Raw genomic sequence first — 27,784 nt, forward strand, 5'->3', positions numbered from 1 at the left:
CAAATCACAGGCAGAAGACGCGCGTGTATTGTGAGAGGACTGATGCGTTCCTCCTGACTGCTGCACCCTAATGCTCGTCAAGTCAACTCCTCTCTGCGCCTCGGCTCAACTGAGTGTGTGTCTCCGTTTGTGTGAGCGCGTCCAAGCGAATGGAGGGAAGGAAAAAAAAGCCCCCCCCCCCCCGCCTTCCTCTTCTCCTCCTCCTCCCATTCTAAGCCCAGTTTTCTACTACCATTCACGGCTCAACGCAATAAGTTTTTTTCCTCTCGCCTCTCGTCTGTGTATCGTCGTGGATCGGGGGTCGACCGAGAGCTGGTTCTCATGTTCTTCCATCGGTATGTCAGAGGCGGGGGGCTTCAGCACCGACCAGCGGACAGCTCCCACGGTGGGAGAATGGGGGAGAAAACACTGCAATGTAGCCTACCATACGCTTATACCCGAACCAAAACGGAAAGATTCTGCCTGAAGTTTTTATTTTACGGTTATCCTATTAGTGACGGCCGCGTAACCGAGTGTAAATCAATACAAATTATAGGCCGCCGGATTAGCACTATAAAGTGGCTAGTTTATTATCCCACCATTAATTTTCCTACTAGAAATCCCATTTTAATGCATGCAAAAATGCAGAGTAATGGTTTTTCACTCATTGAAGTGGCTTTGATTATGTAAATGTTATTTTCCATGCAAATAATGCTCTTTTAAATGTAATCATGAAGTCTCTCTCTCACTCTCTCTCTCTCTCTCTCTCTCACTCTTTCCTTGTGAGATATGTTCACATGAGGCATCACCGTGCCCCTCAGAGCATCCATGCATCCCCAGAACACACAGGCGCCACCCCTCCCTGTAGCCACAGTGGTTCATGCTAGTGAGCTTGTTAGTTAGCGTGGGTGAGCGCTGCCGTCGTGCAGATGTTTCACAGAGAAGGTTGGTGTGAGCCGGTTCGGAGTACTGGGGAGGGGGTGGGGGAACTTGACCACCCCTAGAGAGTGTATTCTGTGGACTCCAGAAATGAAGATTCTTAGAGGGGAATGCGAGCATCAGAGAGAAGAGGCCACTATTACAGCAGATCTTTAATCTTCTGTCACTCAATTTTTGTTCCGATGTTTGTCTCATCACACAAGTAAGGAAAAATACATCCTCCAGCTGCGCTTTACGAGCCAAGAATAGCTTGAAGAAATGTACGAGCGCGACCATGCTGAAGCCAGGGTGCCAATGTGAATATGAAGGCACACTGACGCATCTTGTTGAGTAAATCTGGCTACTACTACAAAAAAACGTTGTATGAGAGTCTGTATGAGAGTTAAAACATAGATTCAGAGCACTCATGTTGGATCTAACATGTAATATCCCCATTCGTCTATTGTCTGACCAATTTTGCTCATGAAATTGTGTCACATTTTAAGATATGGAGGGTAGGATTTGTAGGATTTTAACTGTGCTGGTTTTAAACACCACTCTCTCGCACCTGCAATGTCAACAAATAATACACATCCGGTGTTACCAGATGTGACTTCGGACCATATAAAGCTAAACACGAGAGGCCAGCTGACTTGATTAGTGATCAATAGCCCCAGAATGTTCAATTAAAGTGCTATTTTAACCCTGTTTATAACCGAGCTGCGGGTGGTCAAGGCATTCTTTCTAGCTGACATTAATAACACTGTGGGGACACCAAATGTCCGTTTTTTCCTGTGCTTCCTGCCAATTCCTCAGCCTCTAATTACTGTGTTTACCATCGCATGCGTCATGCTGACCAGAAATACTGCCTTTCTGGAAGCAATTACGCCCCAAAAAACAGAAGACTTGTCAGCCGAGTGAAGACAGGGAGATTAGGAGAAAAAAAAAATGTTGTGCTCGTCTTAAGAAAGCTCTAATCACTCGTACAGCGCAGTCAGACGACCCCAACACGTTTTTCTACAATGGTTTGGCAATTCAATTGTTAAACAATCAAGAGGTAATTCACCCTTTCTACATGAAAATGCATCTAGATCTCTTTTCTTTTCACCTCTTAAGAATGGACGGAATCAGGTACAGACCGAAGATGGATTATAATAAATTCCAAGAGATCTCAAAAACTGGTATAAAGGCCTTTCATAATAGTTGTACTTTTGCCAGTTCTACTAACTCCAATATTATGAACGCCTATCACTATACCAGTGACCCCAGTAGTGCCACTAAGGGAGCAGAGAATCCACTATAGGATAGCTTGATCTCTGATTGGAACTGGGTTGAGGGGAAATCCTACTGCTGGGTCAGTCAAAGCTATGTATCAAATGAAGGTGTTTTGTCGTGAGTTGTTAACCGGCGAAAACCGGAGCCGTACTGTTGGCCCAGTGGTATCGAAGCAGCAGCTGAAGGCCGTTGATACAAGCAGGGGTTTGTGTAAAGCTCCTGCTCAAAGGACCATGTGTTCTCCCTCAGGGACATAATTCCGCTCCACGCTCTAATCCCGAGCCAGGACACCTGAAGAGACCCCCATAAAAGAGAATCCCCAACACAGGAGCAGCACACATACAGCATATGTACAGATGGTCAGATGCAGGGGCGGCTCTCTGGTAGGGTTGATTGGAAATGTTTAGTGGTTGAATGCCAACTCTCAGGTGCGAGTTTAAGCTTAGTGATCCATTTCACAGAGGCATCGTCTTATACAGGTGGTGCTTCTAACACTAATTATGGGTCTTCTCCTTTTATGGAGCAGGGCAAAGGTAGCAGACTCAGTCCACCCATAGACATATACCTCATTGACTGCCTGACCTGTTGATGCAATCCGTCAATGTCGCCGCCTTATTTGAGAGGCCAAAACAGACCTGTAAAGAAATACAGGTAAATGTGGGGAGCCAGGGTTTTTCTGGATAAAAAAAACCCCACTGTGACAGAAACATTTCTCAATCCTTCTAAATTATTTGTCTTTATATTCATGTTAAATCATTTTACATGAATTGAAAAAAAACGACTCGTTGGAATCAGTTCAATGAAACGTCATAGTGCTCAATCCAGAAACACCTCAGCTCTTTACCTGAGTTTGTTTCCGGGCCAATCTTTGCCGACGCTATATGGCTGCAACGGTAAAGTTTTAAGTTAAAGTAAATTTTTGATCCAAAGGCCAATGCAGCGTCTATGTATATATGTCTATGAGTCTAAGACCCCTTCCCTTGACATAAAAGCATAGACATATATACACATTGATACTGCTTTTTAACTGAGTTTCTTAGAGAGGTTGATGAAAGTTGATGAAGGCGACGTTGACGCAGCAATGGGTGAAAGCTGTCAATGCAGGGTCTATGTTAATATACATAAAAGTAGCAGACCAGTAATTAGCGCTATGAGCAACACCTGTTTGTCCAACAATGACACTGGTAAAATTGCATCACAGAATACCTTACCCAACAGTAGGATTGTGACATTCCTCCCCCCATAAACAAAACAAAAACACAACAATTATTTATTTAATTATTTTTCTAATCTTAAATTTCATTTTCACATTTTCCTTAAAATAACTTCTAACCCAAATTAGAACTCAACCATTACGTTGAATATACGAGGATCTTTTAACAAGAGAACCTCCTGCCAAATCCGGTAGACAACTTCACAGTCGTGAACAAGGTCTCACGCTAGTCTAGAAAAAGCATCATTCTTTCCAGCTATATGCCTCACCACCAGTTTGTAAGGCTGTAATACCAGACTCCAGCGAAAAAGCACTACGGAACCTTGCTAAGAAACTTTGGGGATTATGGTCGGAATTAACCACCACCGCCTGCTCACCTCCCGCAATATAGACCTCAAAATGCTGTCAAATCTGCCAAGACTAGAGCCAAAGCTTCCTTCTCTATGGTAGAGCACACTCTTTGATGTGAGTCGAGTTTCTTTGAGAAGCACGCCACTGGCCGTTCATAATCATCCTCTCTTGCCTGTAGAAGGACAGCTCCTATTACGACATCACAGGCATCAATAGCGTGAGTAATTGGTCTATCAAACTCTGGTGCTCTGAGAACAGAGGCACTAGACAAAATAGTTTTAACCTGAGTCCATGCTAACCAACTCCCATCTGTCCAGTCCCATTTCACATCCTTCCTCAATAAATTAGTAAGAGGGGCGTGGTCAGTGATGCAAAGTTAGGGACAAAACGGCGATAAAACCCACAGATCCCTAAGATCCTTCTCAGCTGAGTGCAGGTGCATGGTGTTGGAAAATCACTAATGGCCTGAGCCTTAGCCAAATGAGGCTGCACCACCCCACATCCCTCCTGATGACCAAGGTATGTGACTGTACCTGTACCAAACTCACATTTTGACAGGTTGATTACGAGCTCTGCCTCAGCCAACCGCTCAAATAAAGCCTTGCCGTGCTCCACATGCTCTTCCCAGGTGTCACTGAATACTACCACGTCATCTAGATAGGTGATAGGTGTTTCCTAGCCTTTGGGTGAAGGAGTTAATCAACCTTTGGAAGGTTGCTGGAGCATTCTTCATGCCTAAAGGCATCACCCTGAACTGAAACCGCCCATCTGGGGTTACAAAAGCTGACACTTCCTTCGCCCTTTCTGTTGATGGTACCTGAAAGTAACCTTTCAGGAGGTCGTTCTTAGTCACAAACCTCTTCTGCCCCACCTGATCAATGCAATCCTCTAACCGAGGAAGACGGAGCACATCCCCTTTTGTGACAACATTAACCCGTCTGAAGTCAACTCAAAACCTATCCGCTCTGCCCTCTTGAGCAACTAGAATGACTTGGGAACTCCAGGTACTGTCTGAGGGCTCAATTACCCCGATGCGCATCATATAGTCTACCTCCTCCTGTACCACCAACTTCTTACATGGAGGTAGCCTATATAGATGCTGTTTCACAGGGTCAGCATTCCCTGTATCAACATCATGTACAGCCCTATGTGTGCTACCAGGAGTATCTCTGACAAGTGAAGGGAAAAGGTAAATCGGACACACTACATCCGGGGTACCTGGGGTACCTTACTACATCCAGTAAGGTACCCCAACTTCCCTTCCAACTCAGCACGAGCCTTGGTATTATACAACCTAGCATTAACCACGTCAGGGGACGAGTCGACATCACTAAGCTCTTATTCACTTTCTGGGAGGTCCCTCTGATCACAAGCCACTACTGCCTCATTTACCTCTCCCTCATAAGCTTTCATGGCATTACTGTGACATAGTCGGTCTTAGGCCGCCTCTCTGTGCGAACATTGTGCGAAATACCCACCATCAGTTCATGTGTGAGGTTGTCTCCAAGGATATTGCTGGGGCTAAAGCTTGCATGAAGGCAATCGCAATACCGATCAAAATTTCTCAATATGCAGTAGGCCTATAACATTACAATATATTGCGGATGCAAGCAATCAGTCTATAGCCTACATGACAACACACACATGCACACAACCATTTTTAATAATTCGATATGCTATAGTAGCCAATTGGTAAAGCAACACTGTAGCCAATGCAGCCTCCTATTTCAGTACTGACATACATTGGCTAAAGTTGTTTGGATGCATGTTGTTTTATAACAAGGAGAGGCAAAGTTATGCATTACAATGCAAACACGATAATAATTGGCACCAATATGGTGCACTTAGAAGAGCAATCAACAACTGAATAAATGCCAGGTATAACTTATCAGAGACTGGCATGCAATCAGTGCACTCGCAAATGAGAGCCTGCAGTATGACCGATCGTGTGACATTATTTAACCATCCATCTACAGCAAATACAATCAAACAGATACATCATTGAACACATACACAAAGCACATTCGTCCGACCACGGCGGATGCTGACAACATTTTACATAACAAGCCAAACATCACCACGGCAGGTGCGATCTCTCTCTCGCACGCTCTTTCTCTCGCTCTCGCACGCACGTAAACAATCACTTCAACTTCTCCAACTCCAAGGCTAGGCTGCTTCGCTAAGACCACAACCAACCACGAGGCCTTCATAACCATGCAGTATGTCGAAGCGGACATGCATGCACAGTCGCACACACTCATCCTATGCACAACAATCAGTTCTATCATCACAATTCAGTCACTGCAAAGATTTAAAAGATAGCCTCTTACCTTAAGTTAGGATAGACCCAAAGTGTGTGAGTGATACACTCTGGTTTAGCTTTCGCTTGCTAGACGTTTTTAGTATGACTTGATCATTACGTCTTGCTTCTGTTTGGCGAACATGGCTATTTGCATACGTACACAGGACTGGCTGGCTCCGCTTGGCAAAAAATAACATATTTGTGAATACATTTTTTGAATTCTTTTGAGGCTTTCAGGAGGTCTCATGGGTAAATCGGGGGGGGGGGGGGGGGGTTGAGCCCTCCCGGACCCCCGTATTTCGCACACTGGGCACTAACGATGTAGTTGAGGTCCCCGACCTTGCTTAAGACCCTGTAAACGGATGGTTTCATCCCACTCTTTAGGTTGACTCTCAACAAAGGCACATACCATGTTCTTTAAGGTTCCATGAAACCGTTCAATGGCCCTCTGAGACTGTGGGTGATAAGGTGAAGACCACCACATTAAACTCTGAAAAAACCTGATGGAAAAAAATTCTGTAAAGTTGGAGCACCCATCAGATTGAATAGAGCATGGCAAACCAACCCATGCGAAGAACTTAAGCAAATGTTCCACGATTACTTTTGTCTTAATGTTACGCAGTGGAATGGCTTCCGGATTCCTTGTGGCGGTATCCAATATAGTCAACAGGTATTCGTTTCACTTCTTGGTTCTTGGTAAGGGTCCTACACAGTCAATCAAAATCTCAGCGTAGGGCTCCTGTACCACAGGTAAAGGTTGTAATGGAGAAACTGGCCGCTTACCGCCCTGTTTCTCCACCACCTGGCACGGTGTGGCACCAACGACAAAACTCCTTTACGTCCTTGTGTAACCCTAGCCAATAAAATTGCCTGCTTATCTTGGCTGGATTCTTTTTGAAACCCAAATGCCCCCCGAATACAGAGCCATGTGCCATGCTGGGCACTTCTCCACGGTAAGACTATGGTAGCACAATCTGTTTATAACTGACGAGTCCTCACTAGCCGGTCTACTGGCTGGCATCCACTTCCTAAACAGAATCCTGCTTTTCACAAAAGAGTGATGACGTTGCTACGTCAGCACTCTCTCAAGCAGACGTTGCCACTTTAACTACATACTCGAGGGAAGGATCCTCCTTCTGTTCCTGAACTAACGTGGGTTGGCTTACATCTGGACCCCCAGACATCTCAGAAAGGATAACAACCCCTCTGGTATCTGACTCTGCAACGTCACCACCAACCTCAGAAGGCAACACCCCCCCTGTTCCCTCAGCCCTCCGTAAACTCTTGGTCGTCACTATTTCGGCAGCTATATCACTGATAGGCTCTCGGACCACGTCTAGAATGGCAGAGGTCAACCACTGAGGGAAGACAGTGGCACTCAGATCCACCATGGGCTTCTCATCAACCAAGGGTGATGACAAGGCATCGGGAGCTGGTGCACCAACAGCTAGCTTTTACCTAGCCTGAGCTCAAGTGACAACACATGAGGTAAAAACCTCTGGAAACTCTGCCTCCATCTCCTTAATTCAACCGGGTAGACCCAGAGGTCTACCCGGTTGAAGGGTAGTAACCTCTGTGTTGACCCCCTGCTATGCCGTTTCCCAGCAGCAAATCAATACCCCTCACAGGGAGACTGTTCACCTCAGCAACCTCAACACATGCTGTAACTAACTCTGATTTGAGACATATGCTGTAGATAGGTGCATGCAGGGGCGTAGGAATGAGTTTAACATTGGGGGGGACACATATCGGAAACCTGACAGATCCGTTAATGGTTTGAACAGAAATATGTCAAAATGAACTACACTGAAAAAATTCACAAATATATTTTATTCTACTAAAAAGATACATTTGTATATGTAAAGGAAAACACATTTTGAATGGCAATAATGAACTGATAAATATCAAATCAATTCTTTAATTGCTCAATCATCCAGTTTTTTAGAATAAGAAGCGGTGACAAGACGCTGTGTTGCGCTTTCAAAATAAAATAAAATATTTTTCTCCCCCCGGTATAATTTTTAGGTGGGACAGATGCGCCTGTCTCCAATATTGGAGGGGACATGTCCCCTCCGTCCCCCCCGGTTCCTACGCCCTTAGGTGCATGCACGTAGCCACCAACACATATCTGCCCGTGAAGGAGGCAGGTGGAAGATCCGCCACCCCTTTACACAACAGTGTTTGAACTGCACCTGTTTCACGCAGTAGTGTTACTGGCACCTGAAGACCTTCCTGAGATACTGCCACTGTCCCTTCCGAAGTGAACCCTTCATAACCCTCCAGGTCACCGGTAATACCACTGCCAGAAGACACCAGCGCAACCGGCCTACCTGAGCTCTCAAACCTGGACCTCAGACCAGGAAATTGATTCTTCTTATGCCCCATCTTATGGCATCGGAAACAACGAATTTCCAAAGGGGATGTATAGCCTCGCCCTAGAGATGGGACACTCCCCCCTCTCTGGGCTATGAACCGTTCAGTTTGCGATGGGCCCCTATCAACTGATTGGGGAGGACGAAAACCATCCCCCATGGGTCTCCTTTACTAATGTTCACCACTAAATTAGTCAATCGGCCTTCTCCTGCCTACTTTACTTGTGAACTTCTAGCCATGAATCACTTCATAATTATCTGCAAGCGCAGATGCTTCTCGTGGAGATTACACTGCCCGTTCATCAAGATAAATGCCTACTTCCCTGGACACCCTGGCTTTAAACTGTTCAAACAAGACTAAGGCCCTTGCCTCTGAATAATCATAGGCTTTGCAGGAGTTAAGCCAGCGATCCATAGCTATTACCTGGTTCCGCCAGAAGTCTAGATAGGTTTCGCCAGGCCGCCACCTTAGCTCCCTAAACCTAAGCCTATAGGCTTCAGGCACACCTCCATAGGCCTCCAACACCACCTTCTTTAGTGGGTCATACTCCATGCCCAACCTACTACAGTCTAGAGATGTTACCGCCCTCTGCACTTTACCATTCATTACACTCATTACACTCTGTACAAGGAGAGGCCATTTTTCCTCTGGCCACTCACTCTCTTTGGCCACTTTCTCAAACATTTCAAAAAAGATATCCACTGTGTCTTCCTCAAAGACAGGCATGAATCTATGGGTCCTACCTAAATCAAAACCTGAGGCCCTGTTTTCAGCATGCCTACCGGCAGTGACGACTGATTTTTCTACCTCCCACCTTCTCAGAGTGTGCATAAGCTGCTTCTCTTGCCTCTTTCTCACTCTGAAGGGTAGCTAACCGCTCCTCTTTCTAAGTCTGGAGTGTAGCTTGCTCTTGTTGTTTCCATCCACAGCTCTTACAGCCTTAACTCCCTAGTCAAGTATCGCACTATTGCTGGTTTCCTGATATCTCTAGCCAACTCAATATCCTCAAATCCACCCATGGAGATGATCAGCCTCCTGAACTGGTCAGGCGTCAGACCCATGCACCCTTCAGAGAGTTCCAACTGTGTGGACGCCATACTGACCACATCAACACAACCAACAATAGTTTGCTACGTAGCAACTCTACAAACAATGCCAACACGTGATCTCTCCGATGATAAACCTAACTACATTTAGCCAACAACCGCAATCCCTAAGCTAGTTTGCATCACAAATCACCGTTGTCCTAGCTTTCATTGTTTACCGAGCGCCCCAAACCGCTAACAGCGCTATCTCGGAACTGCCTTACCCCACTAGCTTCAATCCAAGCTGGCTAACCACAGTTTTTTTACATACACAGGCATGTGTTTGCACAAGAACCTGATACAGAGTGGGTAATCCACTCTTAGCCATGTGCCCCTCAAATGCTAATGGCACATAACTTTTAACGAGCTGAATACAACTCCGGTATCGCTTCCCTCGCAAAAAGATTAATACTCGCTAGCTAAATTAAAATCCCGGGCGAGCAACCCAATTATGTCACAACCCCACTGTTATAATCAAAATGGTTCTCTGTCTAGGCAGGGGTCGAGACACATAAGTGGTAGTAAACCACAGCTGGCAGGCGACTAGCTCCCGGCAACGTGAGCAGTGACTCATGTGAGTTCCTGGCGAGATCTTGGATGGATCCACAGTCGTATGATCATTCTCACAAAGAATTTTGCGAACCTTCGTAAATTTCTTTCGAGCGTTCCCCGAAACTCTTCTTAACATGAACGCGCGTGCACTGCTCTAATGACGTTGGTTGGCTTGTAACTGTCCACTGACACGGTGCTCAAATGGGCTATGTGGGAGGGGGAGACGCAGGAATGTCACAGGAAAATAGGGTTAAAAAGGGTTAAAATATCTCCCCATCAAGGCCAACAGCAGAGCAGCCTACGAAAAGAATAGACTGCAATAATATGAATGCTAAAGATATTAACGCACAATTGATTAGGCCTAGGCCGACATATGCTATATCAGTCCTAATCCTGAACGCACTCTGCATACAATTTTTTCACAGCATTTTCCCCCCTGAAAAAATTCCATATCATTACAAAAATCGATAGCTTGTGTGACAACTACATTTATCTTAATGTGCTGATTTCTGAAACATGCTTTGCGCAGTAAAGAGAGCAGTCTTTATCTTATTCCGCATAAGGTTTCATTGATTGGCGCGCACTCTCTAGTCTAGAATCTTTGGTGTAAACATTGAAAATACAATGTTCCATTCATTCTTTATCATTCAAACGCAGAGGCTGGGCATTGACCACTGCTATTGCTGACCTGATTAGGAGAGCTTGGTCTAGATCCTGCACATATTGTTGAGCAGGATGATGTATAGGCCTTTTTACAGTTCCAAGCCGGTTCGGTCGCGGCTCGGCACGCCCGGCAATTTTACCGTCTTATCTCAAGTTTCTTGTGTAAAACCGAGGGGGTAAAATCCCCCGTTCGTCGAGGCGGGCTTTCTTGGTTGACTGGAGAAGGCGGGGCTGCGCACGGAGTCTAGACCTCTTTAGAATAATTTGCATACTCCCAAATGTTTTTATTTTTTTATGAATGAAGACAACCGCATGCAAGAATGAGTTCACGTCTGAGTGTAGGCTACAAACGCGATTAACTATTCACAAGTGCCAAAACGGCAACATATTCTTTATTTTGCTGACCACTTGTTTTTTATCCCGACAAAAGCCAGTTACTCTGCGTCTCTCTCGTAGATCGCACCATCTTTCAATGCCTTTGTTTAATGCGACTGCATCACCTTCTCTCACATGATCAGCAGCTCGCAGATTTCACTTTCTCTCCCGTTAGAAATGCTCTTGATGATATCGCTGCGCTGTCTCTGTGGAGACAGCGCAGCAACAACCCTGAGAGAGAAAAAAAATCGGAGGGAGACAGCAAATGCAGCGCAACCTCCCACACAAGAGCATTCATTCAATTTTATTATATGGCTTTTGAGAGGGTTTCCTTGTGACGTGGTGTTTGATCGGTACATTTCGACTGCGCATGTTTTTTTGGAATTTTAAATTGCTGCAATAAATTATGTTGTTGTTGACTTCTAACATGTCTCTGTCTTTTCTGTTTAAATCTAACAGTAGCCTATGAGTAATATATCGGCGGTAACCACTGTTTTTGGGGCATTGCGAAATTGCGCCAGCTGGACATTCCGTGGTAATACCACGGAATGTCCAGCTGCTGACTCCACTGATGCTATAGTAACGATGCTCTTAGCACCCTACGAGTCCCTCTGGAGCCCTCGTTAGCTACGAGTGTTTTCAAGACGTTCGTAACGCAACCATGCTTTCGGGAAACGGGGCCCTGGTCCTTCTCACTTGTTGAGGGATAGACCAAACGTTGGGGTCAACGGTAGCCGGTCCCATTTGGTTATTGGTTGACACATACAATAGACAAACACTTGACAAACATACACGACAAAGGGGCGGTCACACTCCCCCGTAATAATCCTTAATCCTGGTACTGTCTTTATATGTGGGCATATAGGCTTCATATAGTCTATATGCCCCCCTAGCCTTACGGTTTCTGAGTGTAACCAAGTCGGGGCACCATGCTGTTTATTCAGGCACCATCTTGCTTCTGTCCACCATCTTGTATCCGTCAGGTGATCATAATCAAGGCTCACCTGCAGTTAGCCACTCCCACAGTTACCATGACAACCAGTCACCCACCAGCTTGACCTTACCCAACAGTAGGATCGTGACAGTACTATGATGATTGTCAACTACATTTATTAAATTATGTTCAGGAGAAAGCAACTATGGGAATTGAAGGAACGAATGCATGGATGAAAATGAAAGTTATATAGATCCTTTTAATTGTGATTTATACACAGAATAGTTTAAATAACAAGTGTTTATCTGTCTGCAGCGATCAAGTCATAAAGCATGGGTAATATTTGACTAAACGTCCTCTTTCATGGATCAAAGGTCCAAAGGTGTTCACTTCCTGAAGGGGATCAGTTGATCTTTGAGCAGTCTTCTTAAGAACTAAAGATCTGACTTTTTAGTTCAGCGATCTCTTGATCAAGATGGTGGAGTTGGCCTTCTACCCGGCCGTGGCGCTGATGTATTTCTTTGCAGTGATGCGGGCTTCCAAGGACAACCGCGTGGAGCTGGACGACAGGGCCTCCCTCAACGTCTTCTGTCTGTTCGTGTTGTGCCAGCCGCTGTGTCTCGTCGTGGGTAACTACACCGGCATGCTGATGTACCTCATCACGGCGCTGGTGTCCTACCACTTCCTGCCCTGGATTGCCACAGCGGCGGCGGACAAGGACGCCAAAGACGGCAAACCGTCAAAAAAGAAGAAACGTGAGAAGATGAACTGAGGAGAAAAAGAGGAGGTGGAAGAAGCGGGTGACTCAAAGAGCCTTTCTCAAGAGGAAGCTTACAGAAGGAACCTAACTGGAATAAAGCGTGGCCTCAAGGATGTTGTTCTTCTTGTTCGCCCTGGAGTGAAGGACATGATGTTGGACTTTGGAACTCCAGACACATTATACCTTGGAATCATTTGTCAGAATGTACAACCTTTTGCGGTGAAAAGCACAATACGCATACAAACATGCTATTAGCGAGATGTAACCTATAGACCAACCCGTGTCAAAACCTTTGATTTCCCGTTGGTATTCAATTAATTTATGCATCCTGGTTAAGCCTGCTTTATTTTGGTGTGTGTAGGCAGGGTGTACCCCACTGAGCGAGAGAGAGATAGAGAGAGAGAGAGAGAGAGAGAGAGAGAGAGAGAGAGAGAGAGAGAGAGAGAGAGAGAGAGAGAGAGAGAGAGAGAGAGAGAGTTCAATAGGATTAGGTCGAGCTAGCTGATAACCAGCAACTTGTTTCGCTGGCCGTGCCCGGATGCTCTCAGTGTGAATTCCTAAGAACCCTTTCATGGGACTGAGCATAGTTTGAACATGTCTAATTACTTTGGGTTGTCTCAAGGATGTGTGTGTGTGTGTGTGTGTGTGTGTGTGTGTGTGTGTGTGTGTGTGTGTGTGTGTGTGTGTGTGTGTGTGTGTGTGAGTGTGTGTGTGTGTGTGTGTGTATGTGTGTGTGTGTGTGTGTGTAAAGGCATTATTTTCTCATAAACTCTTCCCTCTGTTTATCTATCTTGGCATTAATTGTTTTGCTTTTGCTGTTTCACAATAAGAGGTTTACTACTTACAGAATGTGAGGTGAGGGTGAGGGTTATGGTTAGAGTGAGGCTTCTTCCTTGTCTACCTTCTCTGCTGCAGCTTATTTAATAAAAAATGAAAAGAAAAGGAACACCTTTTATCTCAACCACACAGCTCTAGATACACGTCATGCATGTTTTTAAGGGAACAATACATTGTTGTGTCTCCATTGGTTTAGCAGACTATATGCAACGTTATTTGAAGCACAGTATTCATGCAGTATGTTATCCATCATGTCAGCTAGTGCTGTCAGATTTACATACAATTGGGGCAGGCTACTTAGCTGAACAAGGAGAATAAAGGGGTCCCCTGATTATGAGAACAATTATCCAATGCAGGATTTTCTCACCAATAACACACCTGGGTACAAATTGCACTATGCAAAAGTAAGCCTTTTGCCTTGAATTTTTGCTTTTTCTACTTTACGGCAAATACATATATATATATATATATATATATATATATATATATATATATATATATACATAGATAGATAGATATAGACAAGGGCGTAGGAACCGGGGGGGACGGAGGGGACGTGTCCCCTCCAATATTGGAGACAGGTGCATCTGTCCCAACTAAATATTATACAGGGGGGAGAAAAACATTTTATTATATTTTGAAAGCGCAACACAGCGTCTTGTCACCGCTTCTTATTCTAAAAAACTGGATGATTGAGCGTGCAATTAAAGAATTGATTTGATATTTATCAGTTCATTACTGCCATTCAAAATGTGTTTTCCTTTACATTTACAAATATATCTTTTTAGTAGAATAAAATATATTTGTGAATTTTTCAGTGTAGTTAATTTATGACATATTTCTGTTCAAATCATTAACGGATCTGTCAGGTTTCCAATATGTGTCCCCCCCAATGTTAAACTCATTCCTACGCCCCTGGATATAGATATATTGGTAGTGGTATTTTCAATGCTGACACATTTGAGACTGCATAAGCCCATCTATTACGATTTGCGTGTATGTTCTGGATATGTGTGCGTATGCATGTGGGTGTGTATGCTATGAGTGACGCCACCAAATGGCGTTTGGTTTCCTCGCCGGCTTTAATGGCAGTCATACATCAACGTGCAAGTGTCTGCTACCATGGCGGGGAGAAACACAGCCCAAGGAACAGTTAATGATTACAGTTTGCAAAACGGGAAATAGAGAGATATGCATCAAGAATCCTGAGAAGCCCAGAGGAAAGAATGTAGCACTTTCGTCCCCCTCCCTTTTTCCCGGACTAGCATTTAAATGGCCTTATAGTGCAGACAGAGAGAACGCTATTAAGAGGCGGAAGAAGAACTGTGACATTTGCACATGGCCAGGTAAACAGAGCCCTTTATTAGTGCAGTCCCATTATTCCTCATTCCTACACAAACACATTCTCAAGTCAGAACTGTCTTGAAAACATGGCAAACAATATCTGCTTTATTATTTCCTGAACAGCCACTTTAGGTATCAAGATGATAGTATTAAATAAACAGTTTACCGGGAAAGGAAAATAGGCTGCAAAACAATAGAAAAAAGTGATGCTGCGGTGCCCTTTAGCACAATTATTCCTGGCATAGCAGTCGCTATCAGGCTGTACCCCATCAGGCTGTATCCCTTCAGGCTGTATCCCTTCATGCTGTATCCTATCAGGTTGTATCCTATCAGGTTGTATCCTATCAGGTTGTATCCTATCAGGTTGTATCCTATCAGGTTGTATCCTATCAGGTTGTATCCTATCAGGTTGTATCCTATCAGGTTGTATCCCTTCATGCTGTATCCTATCAGGTTGTATCCCATCAGGCTGTATCCCTTCATGCTGTATCCTATCAGGTTGTATCCTATCAGGTTGTATCCTATCAGGTTGTATCCTATCAGGTTGTATCCTATCAGGTTGTATCCTATCAGGTTGTATCCTATCAGGTTGTATCCTATCAGGTTGTATCCTATCAGGCTGTACCCCATCAGGCTGTACCCCATCAGGCTGTATCCCTTCATGCTGTATCCTATCAGGTTGTATCCTATCAGGTTGTATCCTATCAGGTTGTATCCTATCAGGTTGTATCCTATCAGGTTGTATCCTATCAGGTTGTATCCTATCAGGTTGTATCCCTTCATGCTGTATCCTATCAGGTTGTATCCCATCAGGCTGTATCCCTTCATGCTGTATCCTATCAGGTTGTATCCTATCAGGTTGTATCCTATCAGGTTGTATCCTATCAGGTTGTATCCTATCAGGTTGTATCCTATCAGGTTGTATCCTATCAGGTTGTATCCTATCAGGTTGTATCCTATCAGGTTGTATCCTATCAGGTTGTATCCTATCAGGTTGTACCCACCAGGCTGTTTCCCTGCAGCCACCCAAAAGGTCCATTTATAAGACGTTCTGCCTACACCTTGGTACGTGAACAGTGTTACAAGTTATAACTACAGTGGCCTTGGCATGTCAAATGAACAGCACATCCCAAACGTTTTTTTTAATTCAAACAGTCACCAGCAAATCATCGGATGAATGCAAAAATCACAACTCAAATGCAAAAGCCACAACAAAACCGAAGTCAGTGTCAACGGATGTTGACACTGATACAGAGCGGCTTTAATTGCCTACATATGTGGACGTTTAATCACAGATTACAATGTAAGGGTTTTGTCCTTTGCATTCTGAACAGCATTCTGCAGTTTGTTTGGCAACAACATCATACTTTGTTAGATGTCTATAAGCCTAGCAAAATAAAGAGGTAACTTTTCAATGATAACGATTTTCATCAATACGGCTTAAGCTATCCTGTTGTTCTTTCCAAACATAATCTCATAGGAAAAATGTATGAGATTATGGCAGTACAAACCTGTACTGCCAATCAAATAACTTTAATAAACCAAATGCCAAGAGAACACAGTTAAGCCCTTTAGGACTGATAAAAGGCTTTGTTGGATACTCAATCACTGATTGATTACGGCATTCTACGGTTTGTTACTTCTTCAAAGCAGATAGCTGCTATGAATAACAGACACTTGCCATGGATATTATTTCTAACCGTATAATCAAATGGACAATTTATTTTAGCGGAAGCAATAAAATCATATTTGTATCGATAAAATAAATATACACTTCTTATATTCAAGTAGCCGTGTAATAAGCGTCACACTGCATCTACCTTTCAGCCAGCAAATAATGGCTTGTATGCTGTGCATTTGACTTATTACACAGCATTGTTGAATACTCGATTCTGATCAGAATCACAATCAGAATCAGAATGAAATTTATTTTGCCAAGTTTCCACAGAATATAAACAAGGAATTTGACTTGGTGAAAAAAGATGGCTAGTCTTGTCAGGGACTTACTAAATAAGTCATAATAAGTAAATTAAAGGATAGGGCATACATGATGATATCTATGACAAAAAAAGACAATAGGAGCATTCTCCAGCATATAGTGCAAGTGCTCGCATGGTTGAGAGGGGGGCAGGGTGGTCTGTGTGGGTGTGTTCGGGGGGGTGGGGTTATGCCTTGTTCAGAAGGCTGACTGCGCAGGGGAAAACACTGTTCTTGTGGCGTGAGGTCCTGATGGAACGCAGCCTCCTGCCGGTGGGGAGTGCCTGAAAGACACTGTCCGAGATGGGAGGGGATGTCCTCCTTAGGGTCCTGGAGGAGTGCAGGCTAGGCTGAGCGGGCAGGCTGCAGCCGATCACCCTCTCAGCAGTGCGGATGACGCGCTGCAGTCTTCCCTTGGCCCTAGCTTTGGCAGCTGGGTACCAGACTGAGATGGAGGAGGTGAGGATAGGACTCTATGGTGGCTTAGTAGAACTGAACCAGCGTTGACAATGGCAGGTTACATTTCCTCAGCTGCCGAAGAAAGTAGATCCTCTGGTGGGCTTCCTTGGTGAGGGACCTGATATTTGATTCCCACTTTAGGTCATGGGAGATGACTGTGCCCAGGCAACCCATTTTCACGGAAACACGTGGCATTGTTCGTCATTTAATTTATCTATTCATTCGTGGTCTGGGACACGTAATTTCAATCTTTTCGTGCCAAAAAGCACAAATTTCAAACTCATGTACCTAATGTCCCTAGGCCTACAGATAATTTATTGTTTATTTTTCTCATTTGTTTCAAGATTTTTCAACACAAACACTGCTTTTGGCCACCCGTTTCTACTTTCACCTTTGATTCTGCGAAATTGTGACAATTCACGGATATATTTAATGCAGGTGCGCTGCTCTGTAGGCAAACCGCAACGGAAAAAAAGGGTAGCTGCCTCATCTCTTCTTTATAGAATTGGAGGCCTATGTCTTAATGTTTATTTTATCTAGCCATCTATTGTCTTGTTTATTTGTAGGCTATGTGAATGAAAGTCTGCGTCAATGCCTCAGTGTCGCGAGCGGACGTTGCCATGAAAATTGTGCTTTTTTGGCACGAAAAAATTGAAATGACGTGTCCCAGATCACGAATGAATAGATTAAATGACGTGACAGTGTCACGTATTTCCGTGAGACTGGGTTGATGATTCGCCAGTGTTCACTGGGGAAACATGAAGCAAGATGGGGGTTAGTGCTGCTGGAGATTTTCTGTAGTCTACCACCATCTCGTTTTTTCCAGTTTTTTTGATTTGTCAATTACGGCATTCAGTAGTCTATTATTTCTAGACCAGATCAATGCCATAAAATATACTCTAAATGGCGGCCAATTCTAACCTTAGAATCCTTTTGCTTTAGCAGAAGCAATACAAATATGTTTGAAATAACACAATATTTTTGTGTTCTTCATTTTGAGTCAGATAATTGTTTTCTTTAGGAAGTTGCTATGCAATAAGCGGAATGTAAAGCCAGCCGGTCATTATAGAGAAACAAACCGTGATAGGTTGATGCAGGTCCCTGACACGATGCGGAGAGGACCTGAATCCCCCCAAAGGTGAACATCATCCCTTAATGATCTCTGAAACCAAAGATGGACCAAGTTCACCACATCTCGTGATTGGGTCAGATAAGGTTATGATGCCAAACATTTGTTTATAAGGTAATGCAGCACAATCCACCACTAGAAGTTATCTCAGTATGTTCTTGTGTATAAGGTTACAGAAGTACAGAAAAGGTGGGTAAATAAACATACAAATACATGTATCCAAATCATAAAAATGATTTCCATTATTTCCAAGCCAGCCATTCATGCCAGGGGATGAGTTCCTATCGTACAATGGATTTCTACCGCAGATGGCATTTTCAAACTCAGTTTGCGTATTTCATCTATCGGCATGAAACTTGCTATGCATAGCATTAACAAACAGACATTCCCAAACATAAAATTGTTTGCATGATAAAATGACAGGACCTTCTTTCCTGTTACCCCTGATCAAACAAAAAGGAGGCTTCAGAAAAGAATGACACAGACAGGAACAGCAGTATTCAACTAGGTTTTATTTTCGCCATGGGGCCTCCATGTGTTCATCATTAAATACGTACTTACACTATTTACAGTCAAGAGACAATTTACATGGTTTGGTGACATGCATTGTCAGATTAAAAATAAAAAAATAAAAACCCAAAATGTACTGGACAAACATAATCAAAGCTGTACATACATTTACAGTCTTAATGGAGGAAGTTTTCAGTGCAATAAAAGGCACATATCACCTTCGACCGTGCTTAATGTCCCAAGAGCTCATAGTTCACATATACCTGCTACCCAAGTGACCTCACCTCTAGCCACACAAACACACACACACAGACACACACACACACACGTAAGATCATTTCCTACGACAGCAGGGCAAAGAAATTTGTGCACTTGCGGTTCTTCAACTGAGCACCCGAGCACACAGTCCCCTCATGAGCAACACTTGGCTGTGTTTCAGATGCGTTCCCCCGCTCTGCAGTGCCCTGGGGGGTCTGCATGTTGGCTTTGAAGGTCATTCCATCAGCCAAACTGGTCGAATAAGCAGAGAAGATGATGGCTGAATAATATGATCCGTACCCCAGGCGGAATTGGAATCTATTTAAGATTCCAGCAACGACGGCGAATCCTACATTTTTGCACCACCTGTACAAGTCCTCCTCATGCCTTCATGTGTTGAGGCCATTTGTACCTTTGGCCTATGGCTGTGGCCTCACTCCTGCTGCTCAGATGCTTGTACGTCATTTAATTTATCTATTCATTCGTGATCTGGGACACGTAATTTCAATTTTTTTCGTGCAAAAAAGCAAAAATTTCAAACTCATGTACCTAATGTCCCTAGGCCTACAGATAATTTATTGTTCATTTTTCTCATTTGTTTCAAGATTTTTCAACACAAACACAGAAAAATTGTCTGTGATAACTAACAATATGACAGCTTTTGGCCACCCGTTACTACTTTCACCTTTGATTCTGCTCAGATGCTTGTACTACCGGGGTTAAGGAACTCAAAATCTCAGTAACGTGATCCCCGGCTCGCCTGCTGATTGGTTGGCTGAGTCGGTTTGGTAATATTAACATGAGGTGTGCGTCTAAACGGTAGCCATAGCCATTTATAGCTCAAATGAAGCGTAATAGCATTGATTGAGATCAAATCCTACAACAATGTGCTTGAGCTATTGGAAACATGTTCACACTCAGATTGTATGTATAGCATTGTATTCACCAAACCAATAACTCGTCCATCAACAGTCCACAAAAATGCCAAAATTCCAGTATAGGCTTGATTTGTGATGATCACAATAGTCATCGCAAACTCTGTAAACTCGAGAGTCAAGTCTCGACTTTGGACTGTGTGTCTGTGAAACAGTGATAGGACTGATAAGTAGGATTCGAGAGCAAGTAGGCTACTTTGTCTGCCGGCTACATTGTTAAACATGACAACATCTCTCCCTAGATTGAAACACAGGTGATACATTTATATACAGAAGATCAGCACAAGGGAAGGGGTCGACATTGGCAGAGCTAGAAGCTCACTAAGACAAGTCTGGACAAACAATCTCCATATTTCGTTTGTGTGTGCATAGAGGATAACGGAATAACACATTCTGGGATGGATAATAGGGGCGGGGATTCTTGTGGAGAATAGCAGCCAGCCAGAGACATTAAGCCAATGGGATGTAAGAACACGCAGACACACACTGTAGACCCTTATGCTTACATTTGCCATCTGCTTCTGTAGGGTCTTTGAACAAAACATGTTCCAGTCAACATGGAGCCCGGCTATACCTTAAGAAGTACCTAGGATTACTACTTAGTCACAGTACAACAAAATCACAGTGGGGAAAAAAGAGAAAATAACCTCATAAAACTCTGCCGTGTTTGTGAGGTCTGAGACCAAACGGTAAGCTGGAGCGCTATAGCAACCGGGCTAAGATGAAGGACTGGAAGCCATTTAAGAAGAGCGCGTTTAAGAAGAGCGAGAGTGGAAAAACCCTTGAGTGAAAAGCCAAATTAGACAAATTAGAAATCCTAAATAAAATGATGGAATTTCCATTCAGAGAGAAAATTGAATGGAATACCAAAATTAAGTATTGGAAGGGTTCAAGGGACTAGCCAGGATGGGAGAGATTAAACAAGGTGTCTGCATGGTTAAAACACAAACAATGAATGATTGAATATAAGAACGGGAGCACAAAGCAATGAAAAAAAAATACATTGAAAATATAATAAAAATAAAGAAATAAAAATAAGCATTTGGTTGAATTCATAGGAGCTACATACATTTTCTGAAATGTCAAAAATGATTTTGGCTAAACAACCATCTTACAATTCATTCCTGAGTGATGGAACATTTTTCTCATTCAAACACACACACACACACACACACACACACACAAACATATACACCAGATCAAACATGTCAAAGGCTGTATATGCAGCTACCTATACAGAGACATTGCATTGTATATGGAGCTCTTGTCGAATATTGTTAGAATATAACACTTAGTGGGAGTACTTAATGTGTTCCCACGTCAAGGTTACCATGTGAAGTTCACTGCTCTGTGTGTGTGTGTGTTTGTGTTTGGTACAACGGCCATTCATATGTACCAGTAATGTTAATATAGGATAAGACCCAAGCAGTTCATGATGTGTCAGAGTCATTAATCCAGTGAGGGAAGCAAACAGAACTCACCACCACTGAAAACATTAGGAAACACTCTGCTTAACAGCAGCCAATAGAGAGATAACAGATCGAACCTTTAATTCTAGACTTGTTACTTTTTCGAGTCTGTGCGAGTGTGTGTGGTATCTTTGCTTGTGTGTAATGCACTTCTGTGTGTGTTCTTGGAGAGTGAATAAATATAGCTCAATGTACTCTAAACAAAGCTGTAGTACGAAGAGCTAATTTGCAATCCAAGAATGGAAATGATCAACATCCTCCAATAAGGCTCTGTGTGAGTGTATGTGTGGTGTGCGTGTGCGTGTATTCGTGGACGCCTGCATGTGTGCTAGAGCACCTGCTTATTTGTGTGTGCGTGTGTTTGTTTGAGCCAGATAAACAGCCTTGCTCAAATAACAAAAAAAAACAAATTCATTAAATGAAAGGTTCTCTGTCAGCCATGTCGCAGCGGAAAAGAATAATCAGGACATTTAAAGAAGAAATCCCTCCTCACTCTCAGACTATTTTTAGCGCTTCAAACGGCTGCCGCAGGCAGAGCGGGGAGAGCACCAATTAATGTGCTTCTTCCTCCTCTCTCTCCCTGAGAAGAGGAGTGAGTGGTGGGGAGGTGAAGGCTCCAGCAGGGCTCGGCAGTTTGATGCTGGTGATAAGGCTGGGGTGCGGGCACTGGTGGCTCCCTCTCTCCCTTGTCCCGGAGCTAGGCTGTCTCTAAAGTACTTAGATCACAAGTATTGCAGAGTGTTTGAGCTTGTGTGTGCGTATGTGTTGGGGCGTGTTGCATTATGTCTAGTTTCCGCTGAAGTAAGCAGGGCAGATATAAACACACAGCATGGAGCGTCGCTGGTGGACATGCTCTGTGCCAGGTCAGTGGTGGGCAGTCCCAGGGGGCCCCTCCCCGGGGCCTATTGGCAACATGAATTCACAGGTCGGAAAAGCAAAGCGGTCAGTTATGCTCAGAAACACGTAAATAGGTCCCGGCTCAGCTTTCTTCTAAACAAAAAAATAAAAAAATTGAGGTAGGGAAGGACAAAACAAAATGGCAGTAAATAAAGATGGAAGTGGGGGGGTGGAGTAGCTTCAGTGGTTTAGACTGACAGGAGAGCGTGGAGGGTGGATTACAACAAAAAAAATACAAAAACACAAATGACAAGCAAAACCATGAAGTAAAGTGACCCTGACCCACGCATGTTTGTTTTCTACCATCAATCTTAACTTCAGTTTTTTTTCATCTCATTTCAGTGATGGTTTATTCAGGAGCATCCTGTCCACGGTGGGTCCACCACAGCCAGCGTGGAGGATGGATTCTACCTATGGGAAGGCCAGCTGTCATCCAGTCTGATCCATGATTCATGACTTAGAAGAGAAGGACCAACAGTTGAACATCCAGTCTTTGGCCGGGTTGGGGGGATAGGGATGGTGAGGGAGTTTCAGTCAGTGGGATCAGGAATCATGACCGTCAATGTCATTCTAGAACAAGTCTTAATAATAAATATACACACAGGATGATGTCTCTGAGCAGCACTCTATTGTCATGTTTTTCTTTCTGTTTTCATTCATCTCTTGACAAATAAACAGAAGGACACTTTTTCTTTTTTTCTGTCCAGATGGATCTTGGAGGACCGGGAAAAGACGCATCGACCGGGTGTTTCTCTGGCCGGTGGCTGTGTATCTCCTTGCCGAAGAAACTGGCAACAGATATTGGCACTTGGCACTTTAAGATTGGCAGATCAAACGAACAAAACAACACAAAAAACAGCAGATGTGGTCCAACATTTTGCATGTCTCTTCTTCATTTTTTTTCTCTAAGTGACGAACGAATAAATTAGTTTGTTAATGTCTTTCAGGTCCAGCCCACCCCCCTCTGTGTAGGAGACGGTTTCAGGTCAGAGGTCAAAGCTACAGTCAATCCATCCCCCAACGCGATCCACTGATCCTTCAGTTCTTCTTCCTCGCCTTCGAATGCCAGATCTTCACCCTCATGTCGCTTCAGAGACCAGGTAGAGAGAAGTCATTGTGTTATTTCTTAGAAAGACACACACACACACAGACACAATGTATACACACACACACACACACACACACACACACACACACAGGCAGCACTGGTGTCTGATTTATGAAAGTTATTACATCCATTTCCTTTAAACTGTTAAACAACTCTTATGGTATAAGGAACTCCTTGGCAAAGTGTACACAAGAGGATCATTAGGATCCTTTGGATCCGAACACTGCACCAAGACGACTTTGCTATCGCTGCGTCTCACAGCAGCCCAGAGTTGGCTCATAACGATATAAACCACGACACCTTGAACTGGTCAAATCAAGTAGGTCAAACAAGCGTTTATGGAAATAAATGAAGCCGCTGGCCAGTGTCCACTGGGATACAATGGAGATGTTTAACTCAGAGTGAAGAGGTGTAATACATTTGGGAAAAAAAGCTGCTGGAAGCTGCTGTGAACAGAAAGGCGTCCCTTGTATGTAGCTGATATGTACTGGTGATTTATTTATGAAAAGACACAACAAACGGAGGACAACAGAGATTTAAAGAAACCCAGGGGGAAATGAAGAGCGAAAAGATGAAAAAAATTGAACATAATCAGGGACGGTAAAGCCAACAGCGAGGGGAAATGAGAAAAAATATCTGGATGAAAAAGGACGATATGCTGCGGCGCTGAGGGATAAGCAGGGTGACTAGAAGAAGGATGGTTAGTGTGAAGTACCAGAGGAAGGAGGAAGGGGTTGGTGAGACACTCAGGGGAGACTGGTGGCCCGGCCCTTGATGGCCAGCACCCGGCGAGGGAGACAGGGAGTCAGGCCCGGGACGTAGCTCCACAGCTTCACCCTGCAGTCACTGGTGGGGGGGAGAGGAGGGGAGGGGGGAGAGGAGTTATGTGGAGAGGAGGGATAAGAGGTGAGGAGAGGAGAGAGGAGGAGAAGGAAGAAGAGGAGAGGAAAGTGGCGGATGGGTAGGTGGAGAACAGCAGAGTGAATTGGTGGGTGTAAAAGGAGAGGAACAGTTCAGGGGACAGGGCTCAACCAGAGGAAGAAAGGAGAGCAGAGCATGAGAGCGAAACACTACAGCGAGAGAGAGAGAGAGAGAGAGAGAGAGAGAGAGAGACAGAGAGAGGGAGAATTTAATTGACAGTAAGGAATGGAGCAACGATAGAGATGAAAGAAAGACGAGAGAAGAAACGCAGAACAGACGGGGGTAGGTGTAGAAGGGGGTGTCGGCAGACACATTTTCATTACGCTGAGGACGACTGAATGAGAATGTGAATTATCAAACGCAGGCTTGTGCTGAGAGCAGAGAGAAGAGAGAAGAGGGAGGGTGGTGGCTAGAGGGCCAGCATACATCCATTATCTCACCTCCTCTAATGGAAGCACGGCCACAACAAAACACTTGTCAGATAATACCGAGAAAGAAAATAGGATCTGATCTGGCTCTTTGCAGAAGGCACTGGTACCAGCGGGTGAGAACCAGATCACAGTCCTGCTGCTGTCACCGGTACCAGCGGGTGAGAACCAGATCCCTGTCCTGCTGCTGGCACCGGTACCAGCGGGTGAGAACCAGATCACAGTCCTGCTGCTGGCACCGGTACCAGCGGGTGAGAACCAGATCCCTGTCCTGCTGCTGGCACCGGTACCAGCGGGTGAGAACCAGATCACAGCCCTGCTTCTGTCACCGGTACCAGCGGGTGAGAACCAGATCACAGCCCTGCTTCTGTCACCGGTACCAGCGGGTGAGAACCAGATCACAGTCCTGCTGCTGGCACCGGTACCAGCGGGTGAGAACCAGATTACAGTCCTGCTGCTGGCACCGGTACCAGCGGGTGAGAACCAGATCCCAGTCCTGCTTCTGGCACCGGTACCAGCGGGTGAGAACCAGATCCCAGTCCTGCTTCTGGCACCGGTACCAGCGGGTGAGAACCAGATTACAGTCCTGCTGCTGGCACCGGTACCAGCGGGTGAGAACCAGATCACAGTCCTGCTGCTGGCACCGGTACCAGAGGTGAGGCATTACTGCCATGTTGTTATGAAAATATCAAGATCGGAGGCAGAAACATCATAAACACCATTATCAACCCCCGGCAGCGCTGTGGAGCCAAATACCGCCCACCCTCCATGTCCAGCTCGCAGAGGGATGGACACACACACACACACACACACACACACACACACACACACACACACACACACACACACACACACACACACACACACACACACACACACACACACACACACACACACACACACACAGGTGGCATAGATGGACAGACGGATCGGAGGGCTAACATACCCACAGACGGACAGTGGGACAGAAAGGCAGACAGACACACAGAAAGGCAGACTAAACATATAAACAGACAGACCGGCAGACATACCCAGATAGACTGACGCACACAAAGACAGACAGACTGACAGACTGACAGACAGATAGACTGACTCACCCAGACAGAAAGACAGACTTACATACCAGCAGAGTGACTGACAGATGGACAGAAAAAATTGAAAGATGGACAAGTCTACGGACTGCCATACCACCAGCCAGCCAGACAGACAGACAGCCAGACAGAGAGACAGACAGACCTGCAAACCAATAGACAGACCACCAGACAGACTGCCAGACAGACAGACCGCCAAACCAACAAACAGACTTCCAGACAGACTGCCAGACAGACAGACAGCCAGACAGACCTGCAAACCAATAGACATACCACCAGACAGACAGGGCGACAGGCAGAAAGACAGAGAGAGTTGACAGACAGATAGACAGTCAGTCAGTCAGTCAGTCCGCCAAACCAACAAACAGACTTCCAGACAGACTGCCAGACAGACAGACCGCCAAACCAACAAACAGACTTCCAGACAGACTGCCAGACAGACTGCCAGACAGACAGCCAGACAGACCTGCAAACCAATAGACAGACCACCAGACAGACAGGGCGACAGGCATAAAGACAGAGAGAGTTGACAGACAGACAGACAGTCAGTCAGTCAGTCCGCCAAACCAACAAACAGACATCCAGACAGACTGCCAGACAGACAGACAGACAGACAGACAGACAGACAGACAGACAGACAGACAGACAGACAGACAGACAGACAGGGGGCATAACCCTAACCCTTTATCCAAAGCAGAGTATAACGAGGACGTTGTAGGGGGGGTGTGTGTGAATGAAGGCTGGTTTTTGCAGCCTCACTTGGCCGAGTCCGATGGACACCTATGGCACATTGAGTTATCAGTGTGCCACAGGCAGGACCACTTTTCCTTTAGGGCCACATGGGGCCTCATGGGTCATTTACTGCAACATTTGCAATTTTGAAGGAGCCGAGTTTGAAGGAGCCACGAAAAGTCCCCTAGATGAAACGTGGCAGCCACCACGGCGGTGTGTAGGAAGTGACCTTGACATATATCTGCGTACGGTATATACCACATTCATAACCTGATCAATAGATGCATCCATAGATCTGTTGGGAGACGCTTAGTTCCTCTGACCTGGACGCCGTGAAGATGTGCCTGGAGTTGGTGCAGATAGCGTTGATGGGACTGTCATGACCTTTGACCTCGCCTATGGGGGTGAAGTTCTCCACGTTCCACACCTTCAGCATGCCACCCCGGCAGGCGCTTAGCAGCATGGGGCGACCGGGCACATACGCCAGGGCACACACCCAGTCCTTGTGGGCGTTGGGGATTTGCTGTAGGCGGCGAGAACAAAGACTGTCAAACAAATGGACGCACTGCCGTGACGCCAGCCACTGGTTTACACATAGCTGAAAAAAATGTACTTTTTTTATACATTGGTAGTCAAGGTGGGGCCCTATTGTTGTTAAGCCTTAACCATACAGTGCTGGGGGAAACACTGGGTTTTGTATTATTAGATGAAATCGAATAAGACATTTTTCACCAATAGGCCATTAGAGGAACTACATGTTAGTTGCATATGCCTAACTAAACATATAAAGCTTAGCTTCAAATTAAGGACGATTTAATGTAAACTGCCTGTGTTCACTTTGACTTGCATTTGTTCGCCTGAAAGCAATCGTCTATAAATAAACTGAGTGGGGCAACATGGAGGGTGGCG

At 44.8% G+C, this 27,784-nt stretch overlaps 1 protein-coding gene across 4 annotated transcripts in view; it reads right to left on the reverse strand.

Moving 5' to 3' along the window:
• Nucleotides 1-19,018: 19,018 nt before the first annotated feature.
• Nucleotides 19,019-27,784, reverse strand: part of kif21b (kinesin family member 21B) — a 71,016-nt gene continuing 62,250 nt past the window's right edge. For 2 of the 4 annotated variants that reach the window (XM_079741854.1, XM_079741853.1), the window contains 2 exons: nt 27,199-27,398; nt 19,019-23,682 (listed from right to left, as the gene is read on the reverse strand). In XM_079741854.1, the coding sequence (XP_079597980.1) occupies nt 23,634-23,682; nt 27,199-27,398 (249 nt within the window). In that variant the 3' untranslated portion in view covers nt 19,019-23,633. Of the gene's footprint in view, nt 23,683-23,973; nt 24,550-27,198; nt 27,399-27,784 lie in introns of those variants that run through there. The other 2 variants (XM_079741851.1, XM_079741852.1) reach the window with 2 other exon arrangements.

The sequence above is a fragment of the Pollachius pollachius genome (genome assembly GCF_949987615.1).
Source record: "Pollachius pollachius genome assembly, chromosome: 8".
NCBI classification, from domain to species: Eukaryota; Metazoa; Chordata; class Actinopteri; order Gadiformes; family Gadidae; genus Pollachius; species Pollachius pollachius.